Here is an 18900-nt window from a genome sequence, read left to right on the forward strand (position 1 = left end):
GATTGAATAACATTGGGGATAGGCTACAACACTGTCTCACTCCCTTCCCAACCACTGCTTCCCTTTCATACCCCTCGACTCTTATAACTGCCATCTGGTTTCTGTACAAATTGTAAATAGCCTTTTGCTCCCTGTATTTTACCCCTGCCACCTTTAGAATTTGAGAGAGAGTATTCCACTCAACGTTGTCAAAAGCTTTCTCTTAGTCTACAAATGCTAGAAATGTAGGTTTGCCTTTCCTTAATCTTTCTTCTAAGATAAGTCGTAGGGTCAGTACTGCCTCAGGTGTTCCAATATTTCTATGGAATCCAAACTGATCTTCCCCGAGGTCGGCTTCTATCAGTTTTTCCATTCGTCTGTAAAGAATTCGCAATAGTATTTTGCAGCTGTGACTTATTAAACTGATAGTTCGGTAATTTTCACATCTGTCAACACCTGCTTTCTTTGGGATTGGAATTATTATATTCTTCTTTAAGTCTGAGGGAATTTCGCCTGTCTCATACATCTTGCTCACCAGATGGTAGAGTTTTGTCAGGACTGGCTCTCCCAAGCCTGTCAGTAGTTCTAATGGAATGTTGTCTACTCCAGGGGCCTTGTTTCGACTCAGGTCTTCCAGTGCTCTGTCAAACTCTTCACGCAGTATCATATCTCCCATTTCATCTTCATCTACATCCTCTTCCATTACCACAATATTGCCCTCAAGTAAATCGCCCTTGTGTAGACCCTCTATATACTCGTTCCACCTTTCTGCTTTCCCTTCTTTGCTTAGAACTGGGTTTCCATCAAAGATCTTGATATTCAAGCAAGTGGTTCTCGTTTCTCCAAAGGTCTCTTTAATTTTTCTGTAGGCAGTATCTATCTTACCCCTAGTGAGATAAGCCTCTACATCCTTAAATTTGTCCTCTAGCGATCCCTGCTTAGCCATTTTGCACTCCCTGTCGATATCTGACATTAGCCCTCTGAAAAAGTGGACCAGCACCTTCTGAAATTAAGTATCACGGAAGATTCCTGGTTTTTAAATAATCTGTGCTTGTTATTCAGGGTTTATTCAGTCCAAGTAAGCTCAGTTCTCCAGATGTTGTCTTTAGATGCTGCTTTATTTGAAAAGCTCGGCACAAATCTGAACTACTCCAGCTCTCTGCACCTGTCAAGCTCATTGTACTTACTCTTGAGGTCTTCTTTGCAATGACTTAAGCCCTGTTAATTAATGTTTTTACAAGATCTCTTTTTCTGATGCCATTAGCATTGGTCCAAGCAAAACATGATTCTGAATATTATCAATTTTGACACTCCGTATTTCCATCTGATCATTACAACACACATGTAGTTTGTAATCACAGGCAGAACTTAACAGTTGTCTGAATAATCACATTGCTGTGTTATGCTGCTTAAAATGTTTTAAACTATACCTGTACCTACCTCTATCACAGAAATAAGAAATCTAAAATTCAAGTCCTTTCTGACTCAACATTTTCCTTTCATAGTCCTTCTCTTGAGCAAGGAAACAAAAGAAAAATTCAGAGTAGGTATTAAAATCCATGGAGAAGAAATAAAAACTTTGAGGTTCACTGATGACATTGTAATTCTGTCAGAGACAGCAAAGGACTTGAAAGAGCAGTTAAACAGAATGGACAGTGTCTCGAAAGGAGGATATAAGATGAATATCAACAAAAGCAAAACGAGGATAATGTAATGTAGTCGAATTAAATCAGGTGATGCTGTGGGAATTAGATTAGGAAATGAGACGATTAAAGAAGTAAACGGGTTTTGCTATATGGGGAACAAAATAACTGATGATGGTCCAAGCAGAGAGGATATAAAATGTAGACTGGTGATGGCAAGGAAAGTATTTCTGAAGAAGAGAAATTTATTAACATCAAGTATAGATTTAAGAGTCCAGAAGGCGTTTCTGAAAGTATTTGTATGGAGTGTAGCCATGTATGGAAGTGAAACATGGATGATAAATAGTTTAGTCAATAAGAGAATAGAAGCTTTTGAAATGTGGTGTTACAGAAGAATGATAAAGATTAGATGGGTGGATCACGTAACTAATGAGGAGGTATTGAATAGAATTGGGGAGAAGAGGAGTTTGCGGCACAACTTGACTAGAAGAAGGGATCGGTTGGTAGGACATGTTCCGAGGCATCAGGGGATCACCAATTTGGTATTGGATGGTAAAAATCGTAGATGGAGACCAAGAGATGAATACACTAAGCGGATTCAGAAGGGTGTAGGTTGCAGTAAGTACTGGGAGATGAAGAAGCTTGCACAGAATAGAGTAGTATGGAGAGCTGCATCAAACCAGTCTCAGGACTGAAGACCACAACAACAACATGTTCCAAAAAGCTGCACACAAAAATGTAACTTTTCAGGTGGTTCTATTGATCACAGAGATAAAGGGTCAAGTATTTTCAGTAGCCTTGGCCTAGTAACCATCTGTATACCTATCGGAAGAATAGGCATACTCTAGCTATTCTACAATACTGGGTAAAATTTAAACATTACACATCTCTCCAGCCCAAGCAAACTGAGCAAATCAGTTGGTTCTTCCCTGTTAAATGTGGGATAGGGTGGGCCTTAGATGGCTTATAAAAGCACCATTTGTTTATAACTGCTTCCTGAGGAAACCTCGAAAAACCACTATGTTTGTGTACCGATACTAACTGTGGAGATGCCACTTCTATCATTTCTGCTCATGGCAAATTGTCAAAATTTTTACCATACGTTCTTCAGATGACATTCTCAGGGAACCTAGAAACTCTTTTTATGTCGTTATATGTTGCTGAGACCCAGAGATTTGAATTTACCGTACCTACACACATAAAATACATGTGTAATATCCAGTCTGAGGTGCAAATGTATTTTCCGCTAATGTAGTGAACACATGGCAAGGTTTCTGGGGTCATCACAAGGGTTCTGAGGTCACCAAGCTATGTTTCTGGTCACTGTCTTTTCATCAATATAACTTAATGATGTACTGTCTCAGTATAATGGTTACTCCATACCTATACATGTTGTGTTACTAGAAATTCTTCGATGGTGTCACCTGGCAGGATTAACCACCTTATAAAAAATTATTGTCTTATAAAATTCTATGTACTTGCAAATCAAACATCGCATTGTTTTGTAAGCTGTAGGTATAACCTAAAATGTCATAAATTTTTATGTAAAGTAGTGTAAAGTGGACTTGTGTTGTATTAACCTTATATTATGCATTCTTTTTTGTTGTTTATGTGTTGAAGTATGTAAATGTATCACAGGATTCAATCTGTGTAAGCAGCACACCCTGCTGTAACAGGGAAAAGAAAGGAACCGGCAAAAAAGTAGTGAATATCCTCCTCTTTAAAAGGTTCTGACAGAAAAGTGGGAAACCAGCTGCCTCTGTCATCATTTCACCTTCCTCACCAAAGTTTTGGCATGCACTTTTTTGTGCGGAAAGAGAGAGAATAATGGTGGAAGAGTGGGGAGAGAAAGGAAGAGAGAGGAGACAGTGATGGTGGAAGGGAGAAGGTAGCAGTGAATGAGAAACAGAGATGGATGAAGACAACAGTAGTGAAAAGTGAGACAGAGGAGATAGTGATGGTCAGTGAGAGGCAATGGCAGTAAAAGAGAAAGAGAGATGGATGGAAATACAAGCAGTGGGAGCAAGAGGAGAGACAGGAGGCAGTGGGAGCAAAAGGGAAAGGATACAGTGGAAAAGAGAGAGATGAGAGGAGACTATACATAGGCATGGGGGCATGGTGGTCTGGGCAACAACCCCCCTCCCCTCCTCTGCAGACTATTAGTCAAATTTTAGGACAAAAAAATTAACCCACTTTCCCCCATCCCATATACCCACATGTTAAAGTTTCCTGGTCTATGGGTCGAAACCCCAAGCAAACCATCGCCAAGGACATGTGTAGAGAGGAGACAATGGGGGCTGAAGAGAAAGGCAGCAAACTATATGCAAGAAAGAAAGAGGCAGTTGCAATGGTAGGGAAAAAGAATGGGACAAAGACAACAGCAATGGGACAGAGACACAGTGGTAGTGGCAACAAAAGAAACAGTGCTAAGGAAGAGTGAAGGAAAGGAATGAAGACAGTGACAATGGGAGAGACAAACAGAAGAAAGTGTCAATGGGAGAAAAATAAGACAGTAACAGAGATACATATATAGACAGTGGCACTGAGGGGGAAATGCCAAGCATAAAGTCTTAACTACAGAAGAGAGATTGGGTAAAAGGATTTAGAATGTTCTGTGTTAAAATATCACAAATATGTTAGCATGCCAAAATTTTTTGTGAGGATGGCTGAATGAGGATTGATGCAGCTGGTCTCCATTTTTCCATCAAAGTATTTTAAAGAGGAGCATATTTGGATTTTCTGTGCTCCAACAGGAACATTCTTCAGGTGGTCAATTAATATGACTAGGTAAGTCTCTGTGCTTGAGAATATCATGCAACATTATGATATATCATAACCACACAAATAATGTAATTTATGGTAAAGTGTCCCCTTAAGTATATGTCTACATTTTAAAATAAATTATATTAATGCATTTTCTGAACACATTACTGGAGTAAAATATTGGCTTCATATTCATTACAGAAATGAGAATCCTGTCACAAAAAGCAGTACCTAAACAGGAGTCATGTGATGAAAAGCAGATCCTTAGAACAATTATGGTCTCAGACAATGAAGCTGTGTTAGGCAATGTGAGAGTAAGACACATTATAAAAGAATGAAGGACCAAAAAACACTAATGTTTCAGAAGTAGTTGGCTCTGATTTATCATTTATAAATAACAGAAAAATAAAAATATTTATAGCTCTTACCTTTGGTGTATACATATGGATTATTCCTGCTTTAGCACCTTCTAATGTTAATCCTCTTATGAAGAAGATTGTAAGGACTATATATGGGAACAGGGATGTGAAATAGACAACCTGGAACATAATAACATCTCATATTTGTAATAGTCTAATTAAATACTTATTTACAACTAATTAAATATGGAATAGCATTACTGTTGTTTGACATTTTGTTACTCACATACATTTTAAGCCATCCCTTAACATACAAAACATTTTCCTTTAAATTTTTTTTTAAACATTAAGGTACATTACCAAGCCAATAGTGCCATTCTATTTATTAAAAACAAGAAATAGTCATTATTTCTTAAATAAGAGACTCCTAAAATTGTTTTGAATAGAACTGAAATACAAAATTAGTACCTTCCCAGAAGATTGAATGCCTTTCATGACTATGCAGAAGACTATGGTCCAGGCCAATAGGAGGAGGACTACAATCCACCATTTCAGGCCCTGTGGGTCATCAATCGCTGGTGATGCGTCGAGTGTTGTTCGGTACCAGAAATAAGCTGTCTCAGAGGATTTTGCACACTCAGCAATTTCTGTGCCATTGACTACAGGACAGGATGCCCAGGGCAAAGGACTCTGTAAATCAAGATATTATTATGGTATTTGTTAAAACTATTGTAATTTACAATTGAACCGAATGGCTCATAAAAGGTAGAATCACAGAATCCTGGTAGTCAACAGAGTTGACTATAGTAACATACAACATTCTCAGAATCATGCATTACAGAATAACTGCTCTCAGTACCACAATGAATAAAATGAAATTCAAGGTTTGTTTACGCAACAGAAATACTAAAGTACACAGAGAGATTCAATGCTGTTTCCCTTGTAATTGAACATGATCTACCATTTTGCTCATGTGGTTATGAGATCAACAAAAGGCTTGCATGAAAATTTTGTTATTCCCAGGCTCCCTTTTGTATTAAAAAATGCAAGAAACTGAAAGGGAAGAGAAGAGTTTCAAATAAAAATCTGTGTACATCCTAAACATTTTTCCTAACAAATGCTCTAACTATACTCCAGCACAACAAAAAATGATGCTGGACATAAAGATGGATGTAAGTTTCAGTAGCATTAAAATGTATACTGGTAATTCCCAAAAGAATCTTAGTAATATAAGATCAAACATCTTCCCAAAGTACCTTCTCATGAACTCAGGTACATCAGTACACATATTCCTACCATAACGACTGCAAAGACTAAATTAGACTGATTACAGCATGCACAGAGGATTCTAAGCAATTATTATTATTATTATTATTATTATTATTATTATTGTTATTTTGTTATTTGATGACCATCCAATTTATCGTATGCAGTGGTATGAGATTTGTCATGTTTTGATATAGAAAAAAAAAATTAATAAAATTGTATTATGTAATAGCATCTGAGAACAAATCTTAAGTTTATAAACTAAACACATTAAAGTTTACATGATATAAATTGTAACAATAGAGTAATTGGGTAGAAACAAGAAACTGTTAGCAGAATGAATGTCCATTCTGCATTGTAGCATGCGCTGACGTGAAACTTCCTGGCAGCTTAAAACTCTGTGACCAGGACTTGAACTTAGAACTGTTGCCTTTATGAGTTTGAGTCTCAGTCTGGCACACAGTTTTAATCCAACAGGGAGTTTCATACATTATTGCAGTGTCTTGAAAATTACTTTACACTAGCCTTCAGATCACTGCTCTCTAGACACTAGTAATGAAAGTTGAACAGTACTGATAATTCTACAAGTAAATAAATTATAGTTTACTTTTCATTCTTTTTAAAAGAACCAAGCAAGAGATTCCTTCATAAAGATTCTCTCCTACGGTTACCATGTTTGGGTGCAAGATTAGATTAGATTAGATTAGATTAATACTAGTTCCATGGATCATGAATACGATATTTCGTAATGATGTGGAACGAGTCGAATTTTCCAATACATGACATAATTAGGTTAATTTAACAACATACTTAAGTTAATATAACTACTTTTTTTGTTTTTTTTTTATTTTTATTTTTTTATTTTTTTTATTTTTTTTTAAATATTTTTTTTCTTAATTTATATCTAAAAATTCCTCTATGGAGTAGAAGGAGTTGTCATTCAGAAATTCTTTTAATTTCTTCTTAAATACTTGTTGGTTATCTGTCAGACTTTTGATACTATTGGTAAGTGACCAAAGACTTTAGTGCCAGTATAATTCACCCCTTTCTGTGCCAAAGTTAGATTTAATCTTGAATAGTGAAGATCGTCCTTTCTCCTAGTATTGTAGTTATGCACACTGCTATTACTTTTGAATTGGGTTTGGTTGTTAATAACAAATTTCATAAGAGAGTATATATACTGAGAAGCTACTGTGAATATCCCTAGATCCTTAAATAAATGTCTGCAGGATGATCTTGGGTGGACTCCAGCTATTATTCTGATTACACGCTTCTGTGCAATAAATACTTTATTCCTCAGTGATGAATTACCCCAAAATATGATGCCATATGAAAGCAATGAGTGAAAATATGCATAGTAAGCTAATTTACTAAGATGTTTATCACCAAAATTTGCAATGACCCTTATTGCATAAGTAGCTGAACTCAAACGTTTCAGCAGATCATCAATGTGTTTCTTCCAATTTAATCTCTCATCAATGGACATACCTAAAAATTTGGAATATTCTACCTTAGCTATATGCTTCTGATTAAGGTCTATATTTATTAATGGCGTCATACCATTCACTGTACGGAACTGTATGTACTGTGTCTTATCAAAATTCAGTGAGAGTCCGTTTACAAGGAACCACTTAGTAATTTTCTGAAAGACAGTATTGACAATTTCATCAGTTAATTCTTGTTTCTCAGGTGTGATTACTATACTTGTATCATCAGCAAAGAGAACTAACTTTGCCTCTTCATGAATATAGAATGGCAAGTCATTAATATATAATAAGAACAACAAAGGACCCAAGACTGACCCTTGTGGAACCCCATTCTTGATAGTTCCCCAGTTTGAGGAATGTGCTGATCTTTGCATGTTACGAGAACTACTTATTTCAACTTTCTGCACTCTTCCAGTTAGGTACGAATTAAACCATTTGTGCACTGTCCCACTCATGCCACAATACTTGAGCTTGTCTAGCAGAATTTCATGATTTACACAATCAAAAGCCTTTGAGAGATCACAAAAAATCCCAATGGGAGGTGTTCGGTTATTCAGATCATTCAAAATTTGACTGGTGAAAGCATATATGGCATTTTCTGTTGAAAAACCTTTCTGGAAACCAAACTGACATTTTGTTAGTATTTCATTTTTACAGATATGTGAAGCTACTCTTGAATACATTACTTTCTCAAAAATTTTGGATAAAGCTGTTAGAAGGGAGATTGGACGGTAATTGTTGACATCAGATCTATCCCCCTTTTTATGCAAAGGTATAACAATAGCATATTTCAGTCTATCAGGGAAAATGCCCTGCTCCAGAGAGCTATTACACAGGTGGCTGAGAATCTTACTTATCTGTTGAGAACAAGCTTTTAGTATTTTGCTGGAAATGCCATCAATTCCATGTGAGTTTTTGCTTTTAAGCAAGTTTATTATTTTCCTAATTTCAGAGGGAGAAGTGGGTGAGATTTCAATTGTATCAAATTGCATAGGTATGGCCTCTTCCATTAACAGCCTAGCATCTTCTAATGAACACCTGGATCCTACTATATCCACAACATTTAGAAAATGATTATTAAAAATATTTTCAACTTCTGACTTTTTGTTCGTAAAGTTTTCATTCAATTTGATGGTAATACTGTCTTCCTCTGCTCTTGGTTGACCTGTTTCTCTTTTAATAATATTCCAAATTGTTTTAATTTTATTATCAGAGTTGCTGATTTCAGACATGATACACATACTCCTGGATTTTTTGATAACTTTTCTTAATATAACACAGTAGTTTTTATAATTTTTGATAGTTTCTGGATCACTACTCTTTCTTGCTGTCAGATACATTTCCCTTTTCCGGTTACAAGATATTTTTATACCCTTAGTAAGCCATGGTTTGTTACAAGGTTTCTTACGAGTATATTTAACTATTTTCTTGGGGAAGCAGTTTTCAAATGCATTTACAAAAATGTCATGAAATAAATTATATTTTAAATTGGCATCAGGTTCACGGTACACCTCATCCCAGTCTAACTGCTGTAGGCTTTCCCTGAAATTTGCAATTGTTAAATCGTTGACTGAACGTACTACTTTGGAGGACTGTTTAGTATTGCTGAATGGAGCTATGTCATATATTGTAACCAGCTGTGCACCATGATCAGAAAGACCATTCTCAACAGGCTGAGCATTTATCTGGATAAACTTATCTTGGTCTATAAAGAAGTTATCTATCAGTGAGCTGCTATCCTTTACCACCCGAGTAGGAAAATCAATAACGGGTGTCAAATTGAAAGAACCAAGTAATACTTCAAGGTCATTTTTCCTATTACCCTCTTTCAGAGAATCTACATTGAAGTCCCCACAAATAATAATTTGCTTCCCCCTGTCTGACAGATAGCACAACAAGGAGTCCAAATTTTTCAGAAATAGATGAAAATTTCCTGATGGGGACCTATATACAGTTACAATTATAAATGTGCCTTTATTTAATTTAAGCTCACAGGTACATGCTTCTATATGTTTCTCTACACAAAACTTTTTTGTTTCTATACTTTTTGCACAATGATAACTTTTGACATATATGGCAACTCCTCCTTTCTCCATATTTTCTCTCATTACATGTGCAGAGAGCTTATAACCACTTACATTTACCTTATCCATATCAGTAACAATGTGATGCTCAGACAGGCATAATATATCTATTTCATTCTCAGCTTCTAAATCTTCTAAACAAACCAGAAGCTCATCTACTTTATTCTTTAAACTCCCAATATTTTGATGAAATATACTTACATTATTTTTAATAATATTTTTATGAGAACCTTTCCTTATTCTAACATTTGCAGTACTCTCCTGTCTGAGTTTCTCATTGTGCTTAGGCCTGGTTCCTATACCAGTGGTCACATGGTGTTCAGAGAGGCAGATTATGTCAACTGGGTTGGGTGACTTTAATTCATCAATGGAATTACCTAGGACTGAGATACAACTTGGTGGAGATAAAATTTCTGGTGATTGGTGAAAATTTATAATTGATAGCTGTGATTGGTGATCCAATGCGCTAGAATTGTGCTGTTTAATTTCTTTCCTAAACTGAAGATTTGTTTCAATCCTGACCTCTCGTAGAACTTGACATCTTTCTGTCTTACCTATCCTAAAAAAGGTGCTGCTCCAACACCTGTAACCACTGGTATTTTACCATTCATGGTAGTGCCTCCCCCCCTTAAATTTCCTGCTATTACCCCAGCCAGTTTCCCCTTCCCTTTCCTGTTGAGATGTAGGCAAGGAATGGCAAGGTAAGAGTGCCCACTGATAATCCTGGAGTCTAGTAGATGCATTTAATACACATTAATTAAGGCTGTTGCTTTTATTTTTTTTTATTTTTGTAACAACTCATGTAACAAATGGTAGTGATACAATAAGGGAGATAAATTTTGTATAAATTGAGAATATAGGTAATTAGAATCTTATATGTTATTTCATCCAACAACTTTTAATGTGTAGCAAATATTGTGAATAGGTCACAGAAAAATTAGAAGTGATCACAATAGCTACACAGTAGTATAGATGCAAATGTCTTATAATCATAGACTATACCCACTGTCCCCACAGCAAAAGGTCATCATAACGTTACAGATCACACTCTCCACTAATAACTAAAATTACTTACAATCACTGATCTGTTAGAGCCTGGTTCTCGAATAACTATTAATTTTGAGTAGACCTGTCAACATACCATTAAGTGTTGTGTGGAATTATTATTTGATATTGTCTTAATGTAAAAATTTAAACTGAAGCACCTGCAAAATTATAGGCCAATATCTTTAACAAAGGTTTTCTGCAGAATTATTGAACATATTTTTCATTTCAGTATAATAAATTTTCTGTAGATGTGAAAGCTTCTGTCCAGAAATCAGCACAGAGTTAGAAAGCATCATTCATGCAAAACCCAGCTTGCCATTTTCTTGCACAGTATCTTCCAAACCACAGATGAAGGGCAATGGGGAGGTTCGATACTCTACATTTCTGGAAAGCATTTGACATGGTGCCCCTCTCCACATTATTAATGAAGATACAAGCATGTGGAACAGGTTTCTAGATATTTGAGTGGTTTGGAGACTCTTTAAGTAATAGTATCCAGTATGTTTTCCTCCATAGTGAGTATTCAACAGGGACAAGGGTATCAAAAGAGGTGCACCAAGGATGTGTGATAGGACCACCCTTGTTCTCTACATACACAAATGATCTGAAGGACAAGGTGAACAGCAACCTGCAGTTGTTCACTTATGATGCTGTAGTATACAGGAAAATATTGTCATTGAGTGATTGCAGGAGGGGACAAGATGACTTTGACAAAATTTCTAGTTGGTGTGATGAATGGCAGCTTCCTCTAAAAGCAGAAAAATGTAAGTTAATGCAGATGAGTACCAAAATCAATCCTATAACATTTGAATAAAGCATTAGTAGAGTGCTGCTTGACACAGTCACACTGATTAAATGTTTAGGCATAATGTTGCAAAGTTATATGAAATGGAAAAAGCACTTAAGGACACTAATAGGAAAGCCGAATAGTTGACTCCAGTTTATTGTGAGAGTTTTAGGAGAGTATGGTTCATCTGTAAAGGAGACCCAATACAGAACACTAGTGGAAGTCATTCTTCAGTATTGCTTGAGTGTTTGGGATCCCTGCCAGGAAAGATTAAAGGAAGACATAGCAGCAATTCAGAAGTGTGCTGTTAGATTTGATACCGGCAGGTTTGATCAACTCATGAGTATTATGGAGATTTGGTATTCTCACCTGAGTGGGCTATAGAAAGACATTGAAGCAGTTCAAAGGTGGGCAGCTAGATTTGTTACCAGTAGGTTCAGTAAACATGTATCTATTATGAAGATGCTTCATGGATTAAAATGGGAATTCTTGGGGATAAGACAACATTCTTTGCAATTGGGAAAATTCAGAGAACTGGCATTTGAATTCGACTGCAGAACAATTCTACTGATGCCAATGTGCATTGTATACAAGGACCATGGAAATATGTTAAAAGAAATTGGAGCTTGTTTGGAGGCATATAGACAGCCATTTTCCCCTCATTATATCTGTGACTGGAACGAGAAAGAGAATGAGTAGTAGTGGAACAAGGTACCCTTTACCGTACACCAACTGTGACTTGCAGATGTAGATAAAGTATTTGTTACCTCTTAAAAGGGCACACTGGTTACTTTGGGCACTACATATTGTGTAAAAGTAGTTTGAGATGGTCGTGTGACCCTTCCCATGACAAATGTCGGAGGGAAATCTTCACAATCTGTTAGCTCTGTTGGATCTAATAATCAATGGCTTCAACTGCATATGACATATTTTAACAGGCTTGTGGACACTTTTCATTGCCCTATTGAGGCCATTATCAAGACCTGAGGTGTTACCCATGTGACATCTCTTGGGTCTTTTCATCCAGTCTGTTTATTTGGGTTACCTAATAAATTACACATGGCACATAGAACATTACAGTATTCTATTCTGAAGGGCAATTTTACAAATGTCATGAGTACCTAATCTTCAAAAGTGATAGGATTATTTTTCATAACTGATATGATCACCTCATGTCATGGATGTGGGACATTTATCAAAGTAACATCTACATCTTCCTCTATGCTCTGCAAACCACTATGAAGTGCATGGTAGTGGGTACTTCCCCCATTGTACCACTTATTAGAACTCCTCTCCATTCCATTCACATGCCTCATACTTCTCTGGATATAAGAAAGTTAGTTATGGACTACCCCAAGGTTCAGTGCTGGCACCTCAATTGTTCCTGATATTTAAAAATGACTTACCAACCTGTTTAACATAAACTGATACTGTACGTCTCATTCATGATACAAGTCTCTTTATCACAGCTCAAAATTAGGCTGACTTGCACAAAAAATAGAAATAACAACAAAAGAAGCAAGTAAATGATTTAGGGATAACTGATTATTTATGAATGAGAAAAAAAATATTATCGATGAATTTCAGCCACAAATTAAATAATGTAAGGCACAATATAATTGTGAAGTTAGGCAAGAAGAAGCTATTACAAACTCTGAATATTTTTTTTTAGGAATTTGGCTAGATTAATATCTAGAGTGGGATAAACATACAGAACCGCTCAAAAAGTTAAGTAAATGCTGCTATGGATTTAGAATGCTAGAAAGCTACTGCAGTGAACAAATAGTAATGGTACCTATTTTGAATTTATGCATAGTCTATTGTGATATGGTCTCTTATTTTGGGACAATTCAAGTCTGGCAAAACACTCACTCACTCACTCACTATTCAAGAATGAGCAACAAGAATAATAAAAGGTGCTGGAGCTAGGGAGCCGTGTAGGGAAATCTTTAGGGTAAGGAACTTAAAATTATGTCTCTTCCATCTATTAATATCTTCAAAAGTATCTGCTTTTTGAAATCTCACCCGCAGTTTTCTTCTGTAAACAGTGCATTCCATGACTGTGCAACAATACATACTAATTATTTTCATATAGAACTACATAGTATTTCCCGAGGGCATGCAGCTTTACTGTATGGTTAGACATGTTCTGAGGCATCAAGGGATCACCAAAGGGTAAAAATCGTAGAGGGAGATCAAGAGATGAAGACACTAAGCAGATTCAGAAGGATGTAGGTTGCAGTAGGTGCTGTGAGATGAAGCAGCTTGCACAGGATAGAGTAGCATGGAGAGCTGTGTCAAACCACTCTCTGGACTGAAGACCACAACAACAACAAAACTACATAAGAAATACCAGTATCATATATCATCCCAAAATTCTTTATATAACACTTCTAAAGTTGTCCACTTTTAAAAAGAAGCTTAAAAATGTTAATAAGTGGAAATTTTTAGTGTTAGTGGATACATGGATTCTCAGAATGTCAGTATATCTGTCCCATAATTCAAATTACATGTAGCCATGTGTCACAGAGCTGATGTACAGAGTTACTAAAGAAGTTGGGTGTTCATAAGTAGCAGTGCTATTATCAAGTGCTCCTTATGGCAATGTCACTGACATTACATGAGATAGTGTTCAGTATAATTTGCCCCAACAGTACAGAATATTAAATTAATCGTTTCTTGAAACTTCCTGGGAGATTAAAACTTTGTGCCAGACTGACACTCAAACTCGGAACTTTCGTCTTTCATGGGTAAGTGCTCTAGCAACTGAGGTACCCCAAGCGCAGCTCACGGCCTGTCCTCAAAGCTTTACTTCCACCAGTTCCTCATCTGCCTGGGGAATTTTTCCAGAATGAATTTTTAATCTGCAGCAGAGTGTGCACTGATATGAAACTTCCTGTTGGATTAAAACTGTGTGCCAGACTGAGACTCAACAGTTCTGAGTTCAAGTTCTGGTCACAGAGTTTTAATCTGTCTAAGCTGCCAGGAAGTTTCACATCAGCACATACTACAATGCAGAGTGGAAATTCATTCTGCTAACTGTTTCTTGTTTCTACCCAATTACAGCACTGTTACAATTTACATCATATAAAATTTAATGTGTTTGGTTTATAAACTTAAGCACTATTACATAAGGCAATTTTATTAATTTTTTTCTGTATCAAAACATGACAAATCTTATACGATCGCATACGATAAATTGGATGGTCAACAAATAATAAAATAATAATAATAATTGCTTAAAATCCTCTGTGTATGCTGTAATCAGTCTAATTTAGTCTTTGCAGTCCTTAATGGTAGGAATATGTAGGCGAGTTACACAGTCCTAGATTCCTCACATCTTTAAGTGTCTGCCAGTTCAATTTTTCCAGTATCTCCATGAGTCAAACAAACCTGTGTCCATTTGTGCTGCTCTTCACTGTATATATCTATTTGCTTTGCAGACCCACACACTTGTGCAATCATTTAGGATGAGTTGTACGAGTATTTTATAAGGAATCATCTTTGTAAATGGGTTGCATTTTCCTAGCATCCCAAGGGTGAACCAAAGTGTACTACCTGCTTTATCTATGATTGAGACTTTGTGATTGTTTCATTTCATCCTACAAATCATTACAGCCAGGTATTTATATGAGTCAATCAGTTTCGATTGTGAGTCAGTGATATTGTAGTCATGGAATACTATGTTCTTCATTTTGGTAAGCACACAATTTTACATTGGTGGATGTTTAAAGTACATTGGCATCTTTGCACTACTCTTAAATCGTACTGAGATCTAACTGAATATTTGTGCAGCTTTTTCCAGATAGTCATTCACTGCAGATAACAGCATCATCTGCAAAACATCTGAGGTTTCTGTTAACATTGTCTGTCGGCTCATTAACATACAATTCAAACAGTGAGGGTCTCAAGACACTTTTCTGGGATGCATCTGAGGTTACTTCTACATCTGTAAATCTCTCTCCACCCAAGGTAACAAGCTTCACCTTCCCTACCAAGAAATTATCAGTCCAATCACAAATTCTGTTTGATACACCATATGATCATACTTTTGATTGGTGTGGCACTGAGCCAAAAGTGATTTAGAAGTCAATAAATACTGCATCCGCCTGATTGCTTTGAGCCTTGGTTTCCAGGTTGTCATGTGAGAACACTGCAGCTGGGTCTGGCAAATCCAATGTTTTCAGAATCAATGCTGATGGAGGTCATTTGGTTCAATATATTTCATTACATTTGAGCTTGGATTATGTTCTAAGATTCTACAATACATGGATGTAAATGGTTCCAGGCGGTAGTTTTTGTGGATCATTTCTAGTACCATTCTCCTAGATAAGTGTGCCCTGTACCTTCTTCCAACAACTGCACATAGCTTTTAGTTTGATGGATCCACAGCATATTAAGGTTAAAGAGAGAGGCTAACTCAGCTGCAAATTCTGTGTAGAACCTCACAGAGACTCCATCAGCCCCGTAACTATTGTCTGTTTTAGCAATTTCAACTATTTCTCAATCCCTCTGACATTAATATCAACAACACTCATCTTTGCGGTGGTGCAACAGTTACATTGGTGCAGTATTTCTGAATCTTCTTTGTAGATAAACATATGAATTACTTTTTTTTAGAGGTCTTTTGACAAGGCTCTACTATGGCAGTAATCGAAGGCTTCATGCATTGAAACTTCCTGGCAGATTCATATCAGCGCACACTCCGCTGCAGAGTGAAAATCTCATTCTGGGTTCATGCATTGCTCTTTCAACATCCAAAATGTGTTTCATTCAGTGTATATCTGTCTATAGTCCTATACTTTTTTTTACACATATTGTGCACTAGTCACTGCTTCTTGAGAAGTTCCTTTACAGAGCCTGTTACTACAGAGGTACAACCCATCATGAGCTGTTCTAGTAGGTACATATCTATCCAATAATTGATCAAATACACGAGGGTGGTTTGGAAAGTTCTCGGAATCGCCATGGGAGGTCAGCACTAGCGCAACGAGTTGTTCATGTGATATTCATTGGACTATTGCCTATAAACACACGCCACGTCAGTGTTCTTGGAAGAGAGCTGTGGCGGTGGTGTGGCTCTGTTGTTGTTCCCGCGTAATGATTTGTGAAGATGGAAAAAAATCGGGATTTGAGCAGTGATTAAGTACTTCGTAAAGAAAGGTATGAAAGCAAAGTACATTCATGCCAATTACCAGAATACACTGGGGGACTCTGCTCCTTAATATTCAACTGTTGCCAAGTGGACAATTGAATTTAAATTTGGTCAGGAGAGCTTAGATGATGATCCATGCAGTTGTTGGCCAAGATGTGTCACTACTCCATAAATCATTGCAAAAGTGCACAAAATGGTCATGAAGGATCACCAATTGAAAGTGCGTGAAACTGCTCACGCTTGCCAGATGTCATCCAGAAGGGTATATCACATTTTAACTGAAGAATTAGAAATGAAAAAATGATATGTAAATGGGTGCCATGACTCTTGATGCTGGATCAAAAACGCATGACAATGGACATATCGGAACAATGTTTGGCCTATTTTAGGAGAAATGAACAAGATTTTTTGCGATGGTTTGTGACCACTGAAGAAACTTGTGTGCACTACTATACTCCAGAGACAAAACAACAGTCAAAGCAGTGGAAACATGCTGATTCTCCGCCACCAAAGAAAGCAAAGACAATTCCTTCAGCAGGAAAGGTCATGGCATCAGTTTCTGTTTGTAGATTATCTCCCCACTGAGCAAAAAATTACTGGAGAATATTATGCTAACATCCTGGGCAAGGAAGAAAGTCACCTTCCATCAAGACAATGCGCGCCCACACACACGTGCCATCGTCATGGCAAAATTAAGGTATGCATTGTTGCCACACCCACCTTATTCACCTAATATGGCTCCGTCAGACTTCCATCTCTTCCCAAAACTGAAAATTTTTGTTAGGGATGAAGATTCACTTCAAATGAAGAACTGATAGCCATAGTTGACAACTATTTTGCAGGCCCGGAGGAAACTCATTTTCGAGATGGGATCAAGGCAATGGAACATCGTTGGACCAAGTGCATTAACCTACAGGAGAACTACATTGAAAAATAAAAAAAGTATCAGTGATGTAAGTACTTTTTTTTCATTTCCGTTTAGAGAACTTTTCAAACCACCCTCGTACTTCTAAACTAGAGACACAGTTCCTTACAGGCTCCTGCCAGAGCTAAATGCTTGAGTTCCTCCTAGATTTAAGGCATTACTGCTGGCTTATCTATTTTTGTCAACAATAAAATTAATTTTTTTAGTTACTGTTCATGCTTTGGTAATCATGTTGCTACAGGTGAATCATGGTCACTGCTACCTATTTCATTGTGAACATCCTCCCTCAAAGGCGGCAAGTCTGTCTGTTGCTGTAGTGAGTGGACTTACAAACAATGTGTGCCAAGTAGTTATCTGATCAATGTTCTTGTCTTTTTGTATCTATACCTTGACTTGTTTCACACTCCAGAAGGTTCTGTTTCTTATCTAAATCTATGAATGAACGAAAGTATTTGCTACTGTTAGGCATCTTGTCATGACCACCACTTACTGCAACTATACCAAGCAATTGCTGGGTAGCTGTAGTGTCCTCTAATGAAAGTAGTCTGATAGAGAGTGTATATATGCGTGAACTGGGATTTTTGATGACATCTATTAGAAGGATTCAGTTATAAGTTTCTATCTGATGAAGGGTTACTACCCCAAAAATTTCTCTGTTGTCGATTTCGTGTTTACTACTGTGAGACTGAACAGTTTCTTTATCAGTATTTATCATTTTTATGTTCCACAATGCAGCTCGAAATGCAGAATCAAATTTATATATTTCTGAAAATTTCGTTTGGATAAGGGAATGTGTAGATTTATTTCTTCGAAGACTAACGTTTCATATTGTACAAATCCATGTTCCAATAGAAAAGTAAGGTTTCTAACATATTTATACCCATAAGAGAATACTGAAGGGAAAAAAATTCATATGACAGAAATTAGGTGGGATCTTCCTACCTGAAATGAGTTGAACAGGTAATAGAAGCACCAAGTGATGATGACGTTATAGTACAACGAGATCAAGAACGTGACTATTCCACTAGCAATGCCAATTCCTCCCAGCCAAGGGTGTATTGTGTTCCACACGCCCATGGATCCCAGCCGCATGCGTTGTCCAATGCCCAGTTCAATCAGGAAAAGAGGTATCCCTTCCAGAACAAGCATTACGGCAAAGGGTATCAGGAAAGCACCTGCAACAGAAGAAACAAATAACTGTAAGCACGACTATCCTGACACGACTGGTTCATCACTAAATTAAATATATCTTTTTCCGCTATAATACAGGTGACACTGTCATGTAACAATGGAGAATAATTAATTAGTACTACTTCAAGGCTATTTTACAGGGTTACAGTCAATGTGCAACAATAACCTAGTTTTCATAAATGAAGGATTCTTTAACGTACATAATTCTAAAGCA

General features: G+C 36.8%; 1 protein-coding gene across 3 annotated transcripts in view; it reads right to left on the minus strand.

Annotated features, from left to right (window-relative positions):
- LOC126416254 (sodium-dependent neutral amino acid transporter SLC6A17) overlaps positions 1-18666 on the minus strand; it is a 44012-nt gene extending 25346 nt beyond the window's left edge. For all 3 annotated transcript variants that reach the window (XR_007575422.1, XM_050083879.1, XM_050083880.1), the window contains exons 1-3: positions 18438-18666; positions 5213-5434; positions 4814-4924 (exon numbers count right to left, since the gene is read on the minus strand). Coding sequence is in view for 2 of the 3 variants with exons in the window: in XM_050083879.1 (XP_049939836.1) it covers positions 4814-4924; positions 5213-5434; positions 18438-18644 (540 nt within the window). In the remaining variant the exon portion in view is untranslated. The remainder of the gene's footprint in view (positions 1-4813; positions 4925-5212; positions 5435-18437) is intronic.
- Between the last annotated feature and the right edge of the window lie 234 nt (positions 18667-18900).

Source organism: Schistocerca serialis, chromosome 8 (assembly GCF_023864345.2).
Source record: "Schistocerca serialis cubense isolate TAMUIC-IGC-003099 chromosome 8, iqSchSeri2.2, whole genome shotgun sequence".
Classification (NCBI taxonomy): domain Eukaryota; kingdom Metazoa; phylum Arthropoda; class Insecta; order Orthoptera; family Acrididae; genus Schistocerca; species Schistocerca serialis.